The sequence below is a fragment of the Plectropomus leopardus genome, chromosome 20 (assembly GCF_026936395.1).
Source record: "Plectropomus leopardus strain MGB_pleo_1.0 chromosome 20, ASM2693639v1, whole genome shotgun sequence".
Lineage (NCBI taxonomy): Eukaryota > Metazoa > Chordata > Actinopteri > Perciformes > Serranidae > Plectropomus > Plectropomus leopardus.
In genome coordinates, this window is record NC_142195.1 from 19,187,411 (window position 1) to 19,202,624 (window position 15,214).

The 15,214-nt window shown below is 38.2% G+C and overlaps 1 protein-coding gene across 1 annotated transcript in view; it reads left to right on the forward strand.

The window, feature by feature from the left end:
* LOC121959933 (matrix metalloproteinase-17) overlaps positions 1-15,214 on the forward strand; it is a 97,034-nt gene that overhangs the window by 39,969 nt on the left and 41,851 nt on the right. Inside the window, exon 2 of the mRNA XM_042509487.2 lies at positions 13,103-13,235. Coding sequence (XP_042365421.1) covers positions 13,103-13,235 — 133 coding nt within the window. The remainder of the gene's footprint in view (positions 1-13,102; positions 13,236-15,214) is intronic.

Genomic DNA, 15,214 nt, shown 5'->3' on the forward strand with positions numbered 1-15,214 from the left:
TGGTAATGCCTCCAACAATTGTTGATTTCCAAAAAGACCACAAAAAAAAAAAAAATCACTGCAATCAACCATTGTGACTGTGCTTGACTAGGGGAATGCCCCTTACTCTTTTTCCACCTTCAAAACAACCACTGCATTTTATACTCGTCACTGTGTACTAATTGGAAAAGTGGGTGGATTATTATTGGCAACAAGAAGAGAAATCCACACAATCATTTTTGTGTGCAAGTGTCTCCTACATAAAATGACTGGCTGTGTTATGATGACTGTCTTATCTCCGTTCTACTTCTCCTAATTGGTGGTCTAATTTAATTATTTCTCTGCCATCCTTCACCTCCTTTGGCTTCCGATCTAGCACAAGTGGGTTGAGGCAAAAAGTCAGAAACGTGTCACACTACAGAAGCTAAAACAAGCTCAAATTTTACTGTTGCTTTAAGATAAAAGGGTTCCTGCAGATCATGAATAAGAATTCTTTGAATTTGTTAATCCAAAACTAAAGCTTTAATTGGTATTAAAATATTAAACCAGTCCTTTAAAGGTAGGATTTTATGAATGAAGTCTCAAAATAATTGGTAACATTTACTTTTTAAAAATAATTTGCAGAAAGCCTCTGGCAATAATGTCATGCAGATTTGAATAGCAAAACCTAAAACACTCATATTTTTTCTCCAGCCGTGATGCTCAGAGTGGAGGATCCGCTGTCTGCAAGCACGCTGTTACTTTAACCTAAATGACATGAGGAAATGCAAATTCAACCAAAACTGGTTACTTAACCAAGATTTCATGGCGTGGCGGAAACCTGAGCAAGTCAGTATACAAGGCGCTATAGGAATCAAGGCACTCCACTTGCATTACTGTTCTGATGAAATGACTTAAATGAGCCAATTTATGTTGGATTAACATTTATGAAAAATTGTTTCTAAACCTTATGTCACTTCATGTTTTTTTTTTTTTGACCATACATTCATCCATTTTCATCCGCTGAACCAGGGTCTGGTCGAGGGGCAGCAGGCTGAGCAAAGTAAAAAGTCTGAAAAATCTTATATCTAACTCTCTTTAAAACGGTAGGATCCCCGGATAACAAACCATGCTCCATATCACAAATTGCTGCTATTTTTTTCTGTTATTGCTGCACTTCTCATAACAAAATTGTTTATTGTGCCTTTCCTTAAATGCAGACAAGTAAATCCTGTACTGGTGTCTTCCACAGCACATTACTGAAAAATGGGTGTCTTTCTGTTTACAGTCAATGATCTTGTTTTTCTGGCCCTGAGAAACAGATTATCCTAACACCACTGAGATATGCAAGTCCTTCACTTCAGCCTAGAAGCATCCTTGTTGTAGATGAGACAAGTCACCTGCAGGGTGTTAAATCACAGATGTGGTCTAAGCACTCTGGCTGGCACAGTTCATCTTTCTTTCACTACAAAGTCTGGCTCTTTAGTCCTGTTTGTCTGGGCGAAGTGAGACAACAGGTGGAAATGCATCACAGAAAACAGATGCTATCATGGCTCAATTTAATGCTCACTTTTTTTACTGCCTGTTTATCTGGAAGCATTTTTTTTCCAGTGTGATCAAACATATTTCTAAGACTGTGCATTACCTGCAATTCCTCTCTCCTGCTATTGCTTATATCCTATTTCTTTCAACTCCTGTGTTTGAACAGGTGAGAGTAAATCCTCCATTTCTCTTAGAAAATAGTGTTTGCTTTAAAAAAAAAAGTCATTTGTGCCATTGGTTTCCACTTTTATGAGCTCCTCAGTCAAACACACAAGCTGTCAATGCCTGCCTGTTATGTCATCCCAGTGTAATGCTTTAAGTAAACGATTTCTCAGAATAAGCCGGTGATATAAAATGGAAAGCTGCTCCAACTGCTTTGGAGAGTGATAGCATCGCTGAAGCTATTGCATACACTCCCTGGGTGTTATGGAGAGAAACGGTTTAGAGAAATCTTGGCTGAGAGCAGAGATTTTGGGTTGATTGATGTCACACAGAAGGGGAAGGATTCTTTATAGAAGTTTTGGTGCAGTACAGGAGTTTTGTTTTTTTTTTTTTTTTAGTTTTTTTTTAACACAACAGTCTTTTTTGTGTCATACTGTGGGTATTTGTTTGGATATCTTTTGTGTGACATTTTTGAATAATAGCAGATCACATGAAGTATTTAGATCTTGGCTGGTATCAAACTGCTATGAGAAATGTTGAGCTAAAGATGAACTTACAAAGCATAAAAATTTAACCTTTTATTTAAACTTTTCCTCCAAGGTTGCAGCAGATTTTTCCCTCACTTTTGCCAGTTTTATATCATTTCATCCCTGTCTAATCTAATCTAATCCCTTGGTGTGATCCTTTTACATTGAATATTTAAAATACTTAAAAATCAGCTTTGTTCATGTTTTATGAAGAAGGAAACATGAGTTTGTAATGTAGCGACAGAGAAAAACAAATATCACAATAACTTTGACCACATACCTTGATTTTGATATTGCAAAGATATTGTATTGTTGACCATTGGTACTTTCTCAAAACACAGAAAAATGTTTGAGTTATGGACATAATGACAAAGTAAGGAAAGTTTTCCAGCACATCTTCAGCCCTTTTCCATAAAGTGCGACTCCATAAAAACCCCTTTTCTGTCTGCTTTACATCAGCACTTCACTGCTTCAAAACAGACAGAAAGGTAAAGGTCTGCCTTTGTCTCAGAGGCATTAGAGAACAATGTAAACACTAAATCGACCACTGCTGCTTCATCAGATTCTGAGAGACAGCGGGGTCGCGGGGTTAAATGTCTCCCGGTGACTCATTTCTTGACAAGAAGGCCGAGGTTGAAGGGACTCAGCAGCTGTTCATTTGAGAAAAACAGAGGAAGGTTTTGTCAGACAAGAAGGGAGGATGAAACAGATCAAGCTCTATATGGAGGGTGAACTTTGACCTTTTGGGAAAGAGGGTTTGTCCCATCTGACAGGATGTGCTGCATGATGTCGGAATGACTTTAATCTAAAACAGGACGATGAGGGAGTTAAGTTAAAAACAGAATGCTCTGATCCAGGACTGTTTAAAGGAAGTTTTCGTCTACCTCTCTGACTTCTGTGTCTTTCTGCCTCAGTGTCTCTATTTTTCTATTTTCTCTTCTTTATGGTTGGTGCCACTCTTATTTTTCATCAGGACAGGCCGGTGTATGGAGCTTTGCTCAAACAGTCAGACAGAAAGGATGTAAGTCCACAGAGAGAAATGGAAGTGAAAAATGAGAAAACTGTGTTAGAAAAGGAAAAAAAAATGGAGTGATGGAAAAGACGGAGAGATGAAACAAAACAAGAAATATCTATTGTTGCCGTTTACCTGCTGTAGTCCTCACTGCATAATAGGATTACAGTGACCAGGCCTCACACATTTCAGAGCAAACAAATTTTATTTCACAGATAACGTAGCGCGAAATAGAACAAACAAAACCTTGCATGATTTAATACCCACTTTAATACCCACTGACAATTAGTCTGAGAGTGTGAGAGGCTGAGAATGTGTGTATGTGAGAACTATTAAATTATAGCAGGACTAAACTGAGAATATTGTATGGATTGATTATCAACTCCTATTATAAAGAAAGGGGATGAAATGCAAACTGGATTTGTTGTTTAGTGTAGCGGAGTGCTTTGGAGCTTTATCAAAGACTTCGCACACTCAAGTGTTACACACTCAAGTGACGCACTTGTTGCTACACATTTCCTGGGATACTTAAACTGGTGACACCCAGACTGACGACTGCATTAGTTCCAGTAATGTTTTGGAGTAAATCATTTTTGTGGCAATATCTTCTAATGTTGGTTTCTAAAACTTTTTAGATTTCTTTATTTTTAACCAAAACAAATGGGTTGCATAGTGTCTAGGGATTCAGACTCAGACCGTGCTCTCAGTTTGAGGCCGAAAGGAGGTGAAACTATCTGGTATTTAAGAATAAAACCAACACCAGAGGATTTTTTTTTTATTATTATTTTTTACTGCACCTTGATAATCATCTTGTGACCCTTTATTTTTTATCTTGCAACCCAAAAGAAGCGTCCAAGGTACACTCCTGAGTATAGTAAAAGCCTCTATTATTGCATGGCTTGCTGCTACACATTTTGTATAAGAGTCTTCACTGTTTTAAGTCATGAAAGTGTGAATGTGAACACATAAATATAGCATGCCACATGTAACTTTTACTATGTAAGCACTGGCATGACATCTTAATGACTGACGCCAAAATCACACTGCCTATAATGCCTTTTATACTCAGGACAAAAATTAAAATAGAACTCTTTTGTTTTTGCTCCCATTTTTTCACAGGATTAGGTTAAAGATCTAAGACTTTTTTTCAAGCACTCAATAGATACAAATCTCTCAAATTTGAGTCAGACATTTATTAAACAGAGTGTAAGTGAGCACTTTTCCCTTTCCAGCATAATCCATCCATAACAAAATGCCACATATGTTTTGAGGGAGCATGCCAAAAATCATGTCAGAAAAATTGCATACAGCAGCAGCATGGCTGAACACCCCGCAGACAATGCTCATTTCAAAAACAAGAGTGAATCCCAGGTGGGATTAAGAGTTAGCCTGTTTACTTTTGGATATGTAAGTGTTGGCGCAAACTTTTTTTAATTATTCTGACAAAAGTAGTTTGCAGTGTGCCTACAAGCAGTGTAGGGAGGAGCTGCATTTAAACAGTGCACTGTAAAAAGAAACTATTTATTTTGATTTTTTCTAATTATGATCCAATTACTATTCTATAGTTAAAGCTATTTTTGCAGCATATTTCTTTCTAATGTAAATGGAGAAAAAAAAGTTTAATACATTGATTCTGTGTGTGTTTATGTATTCTCTCATCTTTACGGTGCGATTGAAGAAGCTCCTCTGTACTGCTTCATTTCTAAATTAAAACAACCGGGGGAGATCAAAGTGTCTCATTAAGAGGCAGATACAAATCTCACGAAAAGCAGCGATATGTCAGATACTTTTAAGACACGTTGCAGACTGCATGCAGAGTGAGTTTCAGCCTAATTATTTTAGTATATAATTCTTTACCCAAACAACTTTTGATATAATTCTGGTTATTTTCAACATAGATTCATTACTGTCATCCTAATTGTGATCTATGTCCACATGTATCTCTTGCTGTGCGGGTAACGCTGCTCTGCAGATGTATGTCCCTGCGTCTGCCATCTTTACATCATGCCACATCCACCCCTACCTCTTCTGTCCGTCTGACTCCCGCTCACTGTCTTTGTTCTTGTTTAAGATCTACTCTCCCTTTTGTCCATCTGACTCCTTTACCTGCGAGCGATAAGGAGGATTCGCCGTCTCTCAACTCCTTACTTCAATCAACTCCTTTTCGCACTCTGTTTCTTCTCTCACTTTCTTTTTTTTGCCTCTGTTTTATATGAGACTGATTCAAATCATGTTCAGTTACTGACCTCGTGTCGAGATGAGCAGGCGAGGGAGGGGTAGAGAGAGATGGGATGAGGTTGGAATAGAAAGATGGATTATCTTTGCCTTTGTAATTCAACTTTTTATTACATTTGAGTAATATGGCTGGCAGAGAGAAAGCTTCTGACTGAGAAAAATGACCGTGTCAATGTGTGCAAGAGACAAAACCAGTGATAAATTAGATGATTAAATGACATGAACATGTGTCAGTTATGGTGGCTGTAGTCTCATACCAATTTCTGTCTTCATTTTGTATAGGCTTTAAGATCATAAAAAGCCTTTTTAAAGTATTGGTCGGCTTTTTTATATATATAACAATTTTATATATATATATATATATATATATATGTATATATTTAGTTAGTTTGTTTCAAATGATATAATTATTCTCCTAAAATACATTGCTTGGTGAAAGTCCATTTTCAGCCGAAGGCATGGTACCCATGTGCATGTGTGCACATGATCAGGATGGCACTACCTCCACCTTATTTTTAGCCAGGAAAAAAAAAAAAAAAACTGTTTGTTAATGCAAACTTTATGTCAAGGAATGCATCTCCTGCAAAACCTGCCATTTTCTCTCTGATGAGCTGCTTCTTTCAAGGAATCCATCCATCACTTGATTGAAATATCCTGTTAAGGTGATTGGTCCCTCTATGCTTCCCAAGACTCTTTTCATTCCCTGTAAAGAAGCCAATCTATATTGTTGCGTGTGCAATAAATTATATAGCTTTAATGTTATTATCAATAACCACTACCCTGCCAGAACCTCTACAATTAAATGCCAGACCCCGATGACTTTTTTGTGTTTTATAAATCTCCAGAGTTAACTATAAAACCACTGTTTTATGAATGGAAAAAACTTTCTCAGTTTTTAATTATTTCTCCTTTAATGAATTCCACACCTTTTCTATTTCAGATAGGGTGAATCTACCTTAAACCGTGAAATGTGTCTTTTTGTTACAAATTTGTTGGCTCGAAAAAATGGTTGTTAAAAAGTTGAGTGTTTTTTCCCTCCATATAAAACAGAAGCTGTGGTCAAGAAACATGTTTTTACACTAGAAAAAAAGTAGAAAAGTGCTCCAAGAAACTTATAAAACCAGTCTGGCATGACACTCTACCCACTCCACTCTCCTTTTATTGATTGGAGTCTCTGTAAAAGCTGGTTTTAAAAGACACACCAGGAGATGCAACTACTTGTCACACACTCATCCACTGTCCTACCTCGTTCTCAAAGACCATGCATCCATTTTTAGGAAAGTCAGATGGAATAAGGCCAATAGCAAGCATGGGATGCAGTTTATGTGGATCTGTGTGCTTTTCTTTTCTATTTTTTTCCGGTGGATGTTATTCATGCAGCTCATGCATGACACACTCCCTCTTTCTCTCTTGTGGTGTGTGAAATCATAGTCAGTGGTTTGGTTTGATGTTTACAAGGCTTTACAACAGAAGGCTCCCTTGAGGATGAGCACATCTTAAGACTCAAGAAGCCCTCATCGTCAGAGGTCTCCTTCCATCTCCCTGAGTGTCTTTTGACTGTCTTCTCTTTTTTTCTGTCCCCCCACATCTTCTTTCAACTTTTTTTTTTCTCTGTGGGCGTGTCCCCTCTCAGTGAGGTGCTTTGTGGGGTTAAGTTTTGACTTTATTTTGCTTTCACATACACTCTCACTTCCACATATATGCTGACACTCACGCTCACTGTACAGTCACCTTTCTGAGCAGCAGGCAGTCCTGACAGTTAGATAGATGACTGAGTTTGGGATTCTTGACAGCGTAGAACAACAACCTTGCTCTGGGTCCACAAACACACACCGCAATGACATAACACTTTCAAATAAACAACCCTACCACTAGTGATGTTGGGCAATCCTGCAAAACTCCAGATTATGTACAGTGTCAAAGTTTTTCAAACTCAGTGCCAGTTTCGACCTCTGCGCTCCTACTTTACATTTTTTAATAAAGGTCACACTGGTTCCTGCATGCAACATTGGCATTGGGTGTAAATTGCGCACTGCAGAAATTTGGAATATGAAGATCGTTTCTAGGGCTGCTGGACTGCTGATATTTGCCATGAAATATAGTGCAGACATTCACCGCGCCCAGAAGATGATTCCTGTTTTGTTTTAGTACCTAAAATAATAAAGAATTCCTAAACTTTAAATTTGGGTGGACACTCCTTCAAGGTCATAAGGTAGAAATTGTTGCTAAACCAGAAATTAGTCACTTGGCCAATGAAGTCCTTAATCTGCTTGCTCTATGGGCCTGACAATGAAGTTTTACACCTATAAGTCAAACATTTTTGGCTTCAGGCGCTTCTGAGCAATCTTTTTATGGGAATTAACGTGGCTTTTCCTCCAACACTGTATCCAATTCTCTTCATACATCCATGGTTCAACCCTTCCACCGTCTGTAAAAGAACAAGAGGGCACTGGGATCAAGGAACCACTAGGATGTATGTTCTATGTATACAGAGACATAATATAAACGGATGTTTTCCTAAATTAGCTTTTTTTCCCCCTTTAAGCAAAAAGAAGTGGTTAATTACAAGAACGTGCAGTTTGTATTCATTTCTTATACCAAGTAATATTGTGTCAAGGACAGTTATTCCTCTACTTTTCTCTCATAAATCTTTGGAATTGTGACACAAGAACCTCTGAGTTCTCAAGCCAGTTGTTTACCCATTTGTCAAATCAGCTGTTCTTTGGTTCCGCTCTACAACTTGGCCAAGACATTTAAAGAAACTTTTATGCCGACCACAGCAGAGCAACTGAAACACGACAGCTTACGACTGTACAAAGAGAGATTTGATTGTTCAGAAGAAGAGCTCGCTGCAGCGGCAGCAGGCTTGGCAGAGCATGTTTTCTGAAAACATGCCTCTCATTTGAGGTACAAGAATATGGGAATATTGGAGTGTTAGACATGATTTTGTGCCATCGCTTCCTGTGTCTGCATGTCTTAATAATGTATGATTAAAGAAGACTGGAGTCTCAGCCATCTGCATCAGCCCCCTCGTGCTGCAGTTAATCACAGATTTAGAGAGAATAAACTCACACGGGGCGGCTTGGGTTCTTTCATTATATGCAGACATCTCTGTCTCTGCATGAGAGCAAGATGTTCTCTCATCTTCTCACACTACCTTTCTCTTTTCCTCTTATTCTTTCAGAATCTAGAGTAATCAAACATGACCTTTAGTGTCACATTTTGTTCCTAGGCTTCTGAGCACCAGCAGTGCCCATCTAATGTCATCTGTGGATTAAAGATCTATGTAGGGTATTCCTAAATAAATAAATAAATGTTTAGACTCAGGCAGAGATAATACTGGAATTCTAGATCAACATTAATGACCCTCTACAACTGTGTGGTGGTATACATTTACTGTGTTTAGGACAACAATGGGCATGCACCCCAACAGCGTTCAGGTCAGATCACAGCTTTATAAAAAGGTAGCAACCAGGTGCCAAATCGTAAGCAGCAGGAATTTGAGGGCCCTGACACACCAAGCTGTTGGTCGGCTATCTTTCAGTGATGGGCCACCGTGTTGCCCAAATCTTTGCAGTGTGCACCATACTGTTGGTTGTTGCAATGTATGTTACATACTGTACACCATGCATATCTCTACATTGTGTTCAATACAGGTTGCCACTTATACATTAATTGTAAATACATCTCGACCTCTCAGGAGTCTTTCATGCAGACTGCAGCAACTCTAATTATGCTCGATCGCAGGTTTTCCTAGTCTGTGTTGTGTTTTTATTCTGCTTCACTTAAACTGTAATCTTTGCCCATTTTGAATTGCCATATTGTATTTTTAGTTGATTTCATTCCTACTTACTTTAACTGATTATTTTCCATTCAGTGTGACCTTAAATGTTCTGATGCATTTTCATGTCGTATGTGAAGCACCTTGAACTGCCTCTGTGTTTGAATGATTCGACAAATAATGCCTTGCCTTCTGCTTCTTTAAAAGCGACAAAGACAGGACTCTTGATTGATACTCTCTCAGTGGTTTCAACACCGCTGTGTGTGCAGAAAATGCTCAGTTGTTGTGGAAAGGTCCACTGGGGCATGCAAGCCTAGTGTGGGTCTGATATATATATATATATATATATATAGGGTTTTTTTTGGGGGGGGGGGGCATTTTGCATTTGTGTGAAGCAGAGTCAGTTTCCTGGATATTCTATCCCAAGGTGATGTAACATCCATGTTGTTTTTTTCTGGCTGGTGCATAGTTAAAAATATATTTTTTTATTCAGCAGTAGCAGAGTGGTGAAGTGAAATCAAACATTTACCGAAGAGGCTGGGTTCAAGTGTCAGCAAGCTGGTGCTTGAACAAGATGCTGAATCTACACACAAATCAGGGCAAATGGTTGAAGTACACGAGTCAACATTACGGCGGTGGCATCCCTCTTCAGTATGTATGCATACATGGCTTTGATCACAAGCTGTCCTAAGAAGAGGGGACAATTTTCTCATTTCTTCTTGAGTTCTATGTAACATTACTTTTGACAACAATATCTAGCAGTTCAGGTACAACCTGTGCAGCTCTCAGCCGCTCCAACAGTAGTGGTAAACTTCAACTTTGGAGGGAAAAAACGATGGTAAAACAAGTAACATCTGCTATGCTTGCACTGCTTTGCTACCATAGCTGACATTAGAGGGCTAACGTTAATCTCCTGGGGCTGAGTGAACCCAATCAACTAACTTGGTGTTATTGTGAAATATAAGGTTAGTCACTCTAACGAGGGCGACCTTATTACCACAAAGTAAACATCATTCGGTCAGCAGCACAAACAGAAAACGGACAATGATGTGCAGTGTTTTGGTTTAGTTAATTTCTTTTGCTGTTGCCAAAAATTTGATTAAAAAAAGATGAATATAGACTCAGTAGATGAGTGTGACTCAATATGGTCACCCTTCTTAGCAATCATGTCCTAAAGTCAACAGATGGAATACTTACCAAATTAAAACTTTTTACTTTAATAAAGCATGCATTTAGACACATGCACATCTATCCACTAGCTCCAGTAAGATTGCAAGTTTACGATATGTAAAACTAAACCTCCTTTTTGTTAATTGTCTTTTTAAATTTAAATACTAATTTATTTATTCATTTTTTGTTTGTTTATTTATTTTTAGTCGCTGTTATTGTTGTTATTGCTCTTTTTGCTCTTTTTGCTTTTGTTGCGGTTGTTTGGTCCTTTTTTTGCTAGTTTACTTGCTGGCTTTTTGATATTGCTTGATGGGTTGCAGACGGTACAATTTTACTTTGATCAATTTTAAATACATACTCATTTGCATTAATCATCTACAGTAACCAATCATCAGTTCACATGATGGCTCATTAAAATGTAACACCTGTAGCCCTAGCCCTAGTTTTTTTTTTTTTCCAAACCATGGAAAACTTGACTATTATTTGGCAGACAGTCAGTAATGTCTACTTTTTATACCAAAGCTTGTCATCAATTATCTGAGTTTATTTTTATTTTTATTTTTTTGCTGCTGTCACTGTTAGCAGGAAGAAACAGACACTAGCTATGTTCAAAACCGTTCCCTATAACAGAAACAGTGAACTATAGTGTGTTGACCGTTTTGTAGTATTGTTCCAATTCTCAGCGGTTAATTTCATCCACAATATCGAGAACTATAAAATACCCACAATGCACAGCAAATGGTACCCTACATTTTACTCCCGTATACCACAATGCAATGTGGTCGTGTATTTCTGAGAACAGTGAGTAAGTGAGTGAATGAGTGAATGGTTTCAAACACAGCTACTAAGTCACTACTACTTGCCACTGCCGTAATGATGGCTCTGCTAAATGACCGAACACAGAAAGCGGTCACCAGATTTGTCAATAGTAGCTGCAGGGGTGATACTCTGTAGCTGACCCGGGGCTGTGACTGCCCTGTGGACTGGAAGAGATGCTGAAAAGAGGTGGAAATTTCACAACAGGGATCAATATTGCCTGATATAATTACTTTTTTCTTTACACCCTGCCAAAATGTTAAGTATGCTGACATATTCAGTCTCTGAAAAGTGGCCCATGTGGCTTTTGAACCTTAAAGTGCTTTATACCTAAAACCTCCAGCTCAGCATAACCTGGCCCAGAATCCCAATGCCATTGACCCACACCACTCACATACAACATGACACTGTATCAGGCTGAACCTTTGATGCAGCGTAGACCTCAAAATCAGCAGTTTCTTAACATCTTTCAATATCACAACTGTCACATTTTGATCCATCGTTAATTTTTTTTTCACATCTTTTTACCCTTTTAATCTCTGGATATTTAATATTTCTCAATCATAAACCTGCCCTCATCCACCTTTATTGGTGAGCCAGGTTTCAACCGCCTGGCGTAAGCACAGGAACTAAAAGCACATCATCACAAAGACAGTTAATTCAGTTTTATTAGTTAATGAAAAGAGGCCTGTCTTCCTGACATTTATCAGGGCATTAAAATAAAAGATGGCATGTACAGTATTAACACAGAGAGATGTAATATTAAGTCAGAGCTCAAACACTAGACTTACAGTAAACAATATATTCTTTGCCTTCTTTTACATTATCAAACTCAAGAATTGTCTTTTTGTCTCATAATCCAGGATGACACTTGGGGTATCTGTATTTTGTAAACTTTCTCCTTTCTGTTAAGGAAAGTCATGAATGAGAAGGCAAATATCAACTGTCAGAGAGCTTTTTGAGAACTGAAGTCTGTTTTTTAAGTTAATGGAATCTTGTGTTGTCAGTCGAGACATATTGTTAACATATCACATTACATTACATTTAATTTTTTTAGAAACTGGCTGTCACAGAGGGAAAAGCACAGAGCCATCGTTAATGTTATTAGTGACGCCTACACTTTTTTTTAACCATGAAGAGTTGAAATGTCTGCTATAAAAATTTTTTTAAAAAGACCTATGGATATCACAGACAGTCCATTAGTTCTTTCTTCCATTTCACCCCAACTGTTATCCCTAAATGCAGAGCAGAAAATCTATTTGTGATTTTTTTTTAATTTACCTTCACACTTGTATGATTAATTTAGCAATCCAATCCAGCGTTTGTTTTTGTCTCAGCAGTGTGTGATGACTAATATGTGTGTGTGTATATGTGAATCATTTGGAAAGCATAGTGCGACCAACATACAATATTGGATAACATTAGACATACTTTGTCATAACAGGAAAAGAGCAGGTGTTACTAATAATTTTAATTATAGCCGTGTTCTACTTAGGTGTCCCAGTAAGCCAGAAGCAGCATGCCAAAATTTACAAGGGTTTAGGAACTAGAAAACCTATATGGAAACAGCCATTATGAAAGTTATCAGTTGAACATGTGCCTTTTCTTTCCATGACACATCAAAATACCTGGTGTGGAAAATATCTTTTGCTGATTCATTTTGTGTTGTGGAATTACAGGGATTTATGTTGTAATTAGTGTCTTTGAAGAAATGTATATAAACTGTTGTATTTAGACAACAAGCTCTCACATAACCCAAATGTTCATATGTGCGAAGAGACACAGTATCCAGACAGTAAACATGAACAGGTGTCAGACCCTCTTAGCAGCTTGGGGATGCTTAAAGTCCTTGAAATGCCTGTGATGACTCTTAAACTCTGTTTAATGTTTCCCTTTTAGGACTGGCTGAGTAAGTTTGGCTACCTCCCGCCCCCTGACCCAGTGACTGGTCAGCTACAGACCAAGGAGGCCCTGACCAAGGCCATCAAAGCCATGCAGAAGTACGGAGGGCTTAAGGAGACCGGAGTCTTAGGTATGTGGCTTTGTGTGATTGTGTTGAAAGGAGAGGATTATGTGAGAGTTGACACGTTGGATGGATGGAGGCACTCTGTGTGTGTTTACTTTGTTCATTACAGTATGTTAGAGGGAGAGAATGAAGACAATATATGATTTACTGTACAATATAATGCAACCTAATATAGCTTACATCTTCTGGTCTATTGGTCAAAGGATTTGTAGATTTGTCCTACCAAATTTTCATTGGTTGGGCAATCACTGGTGTTATTTTCTTTGGCCATGTGTTGACCAAAGATGTTTTTTTTTTTTTATCGAGCTGAAAATGCCAGGAGCTCTCCTGAAAACAGTGTCAAAGTTTGCAGTTGAGGTGCTTTGGTTGTGTCTGGTTGCTGTGATAAAGAATATCAGTGAAAGTAAAAATGTCGGCACAAGTGAAGGCTGAAGCATGTATGGAGAGAGGATGGACTTGCCGGTATATGTGGCCAGCAATATTATTTTTCTTCCATTAATCTTCTCTTCCATTGTTGTTGTTTTTTAGCACATGATCTGACAGTTGACCGTTATGGTATTTGTTCCGGCCCTTCTTAACGATTTTAAGGTTCTTTTACTTATCTGTAGAGCTCTTAATGGTTTGGGACCAGCCTACAATGCAGACTCTGTCATTTTATAATCCTTCACGAGCTCTCAGATTTTTTGCTGCTGAGTTTTTAAATACCCATTATTATACACAAGAAAATAGGTTTAGGTTTTGTTAACCATGCTCCAAAATTATGGAATACTTTTCCAAAGCTGGCATAACAGACATTTTAAGCCAAACCACTTCTTTTTTTTTTCTCGAAACCTAACCACACACTTATGTTGCCTAAACCAAAGGAAGTAAACCAGGAAATTCTTATTCTTATTTTATTTTGTTTACCTACATTCTAAATTTTACTTTTACAAAGAGACTGTATGCATTTAACAACATAAAGTGTACAAAATTGAAGTTTTGAAAAGACATAATGCATGTGACATGCAGAAAATTGATATGCCACCCCTGAGCATGCAATACTGACGCTGCTTGGTACCAAAAGCATTAACACTTGATGCTTAGGGTCACTGACTAACAATCAGTACCTGATGAGTTGGAAGTGAGAATGTGTTGGCTCAGCACCTCGTCACACTTCTGCTGTGTAGCATGGTGTAAATTTGCAGCGCGCCCAAGTCCCATTTCAATGCTGGTCTCAGAAAAAAACATATTTTACGGACACACTATGGTAACAGGTAGAGTACACTGTGGCCACTTTAGTTAGAAAAATAACGTACAGATTTTCTCTCTTGATTGACACATTGATTACTTGAAGAGTAAGAATTTCAGTCCACTAAGATTTCTCTGGTTGATAACAGCCTCACAATTCAAGCAAAACAAAAACAACGTGAGGCTTTAGAAAGTGAGTTGAGTCAATCATTCTGACACAAGCATTGAACATTAGAGAGGTGAAATGTATTTCAGCTTTTTTGTATTGGATTGCATTGGATTGCACAGAAGTCTACACACCATGAGACATCTTGTAAACATAAATCATACTTGCTGTCTCCCTCACACACACAAACTCACACAGTAGAATGACAGTACTGCATACTATGTGATGGATAGTGGTGGTATGTGTGAAACAGAATAACAGTATATTGATTGGTATACCCTCTTCTGTTCTCGTGAACGCACCGTGTCTTACACTTACAGTACATATTTTCAGCCTCACACACCACAACTCTGCTGCACACACAATGTCATTCGTTACCATACACACCACTACTCCGTCTCACATACACAACTGCAGAGAGTAGAAAGCATGATACTGTGTGTGAATGGTTTTAACAAAGTACAGTGGCGTGTGTGTGTGTGTGTGTGTGTGTGTGTGTGTGTGTGTGTGTGTGAGCAAGTATAATTTATGGCCCCAGCGAGAGAGAATGTGATTGTCCATGTGAGAGGGTATCATGCAAAGCATCTTATGA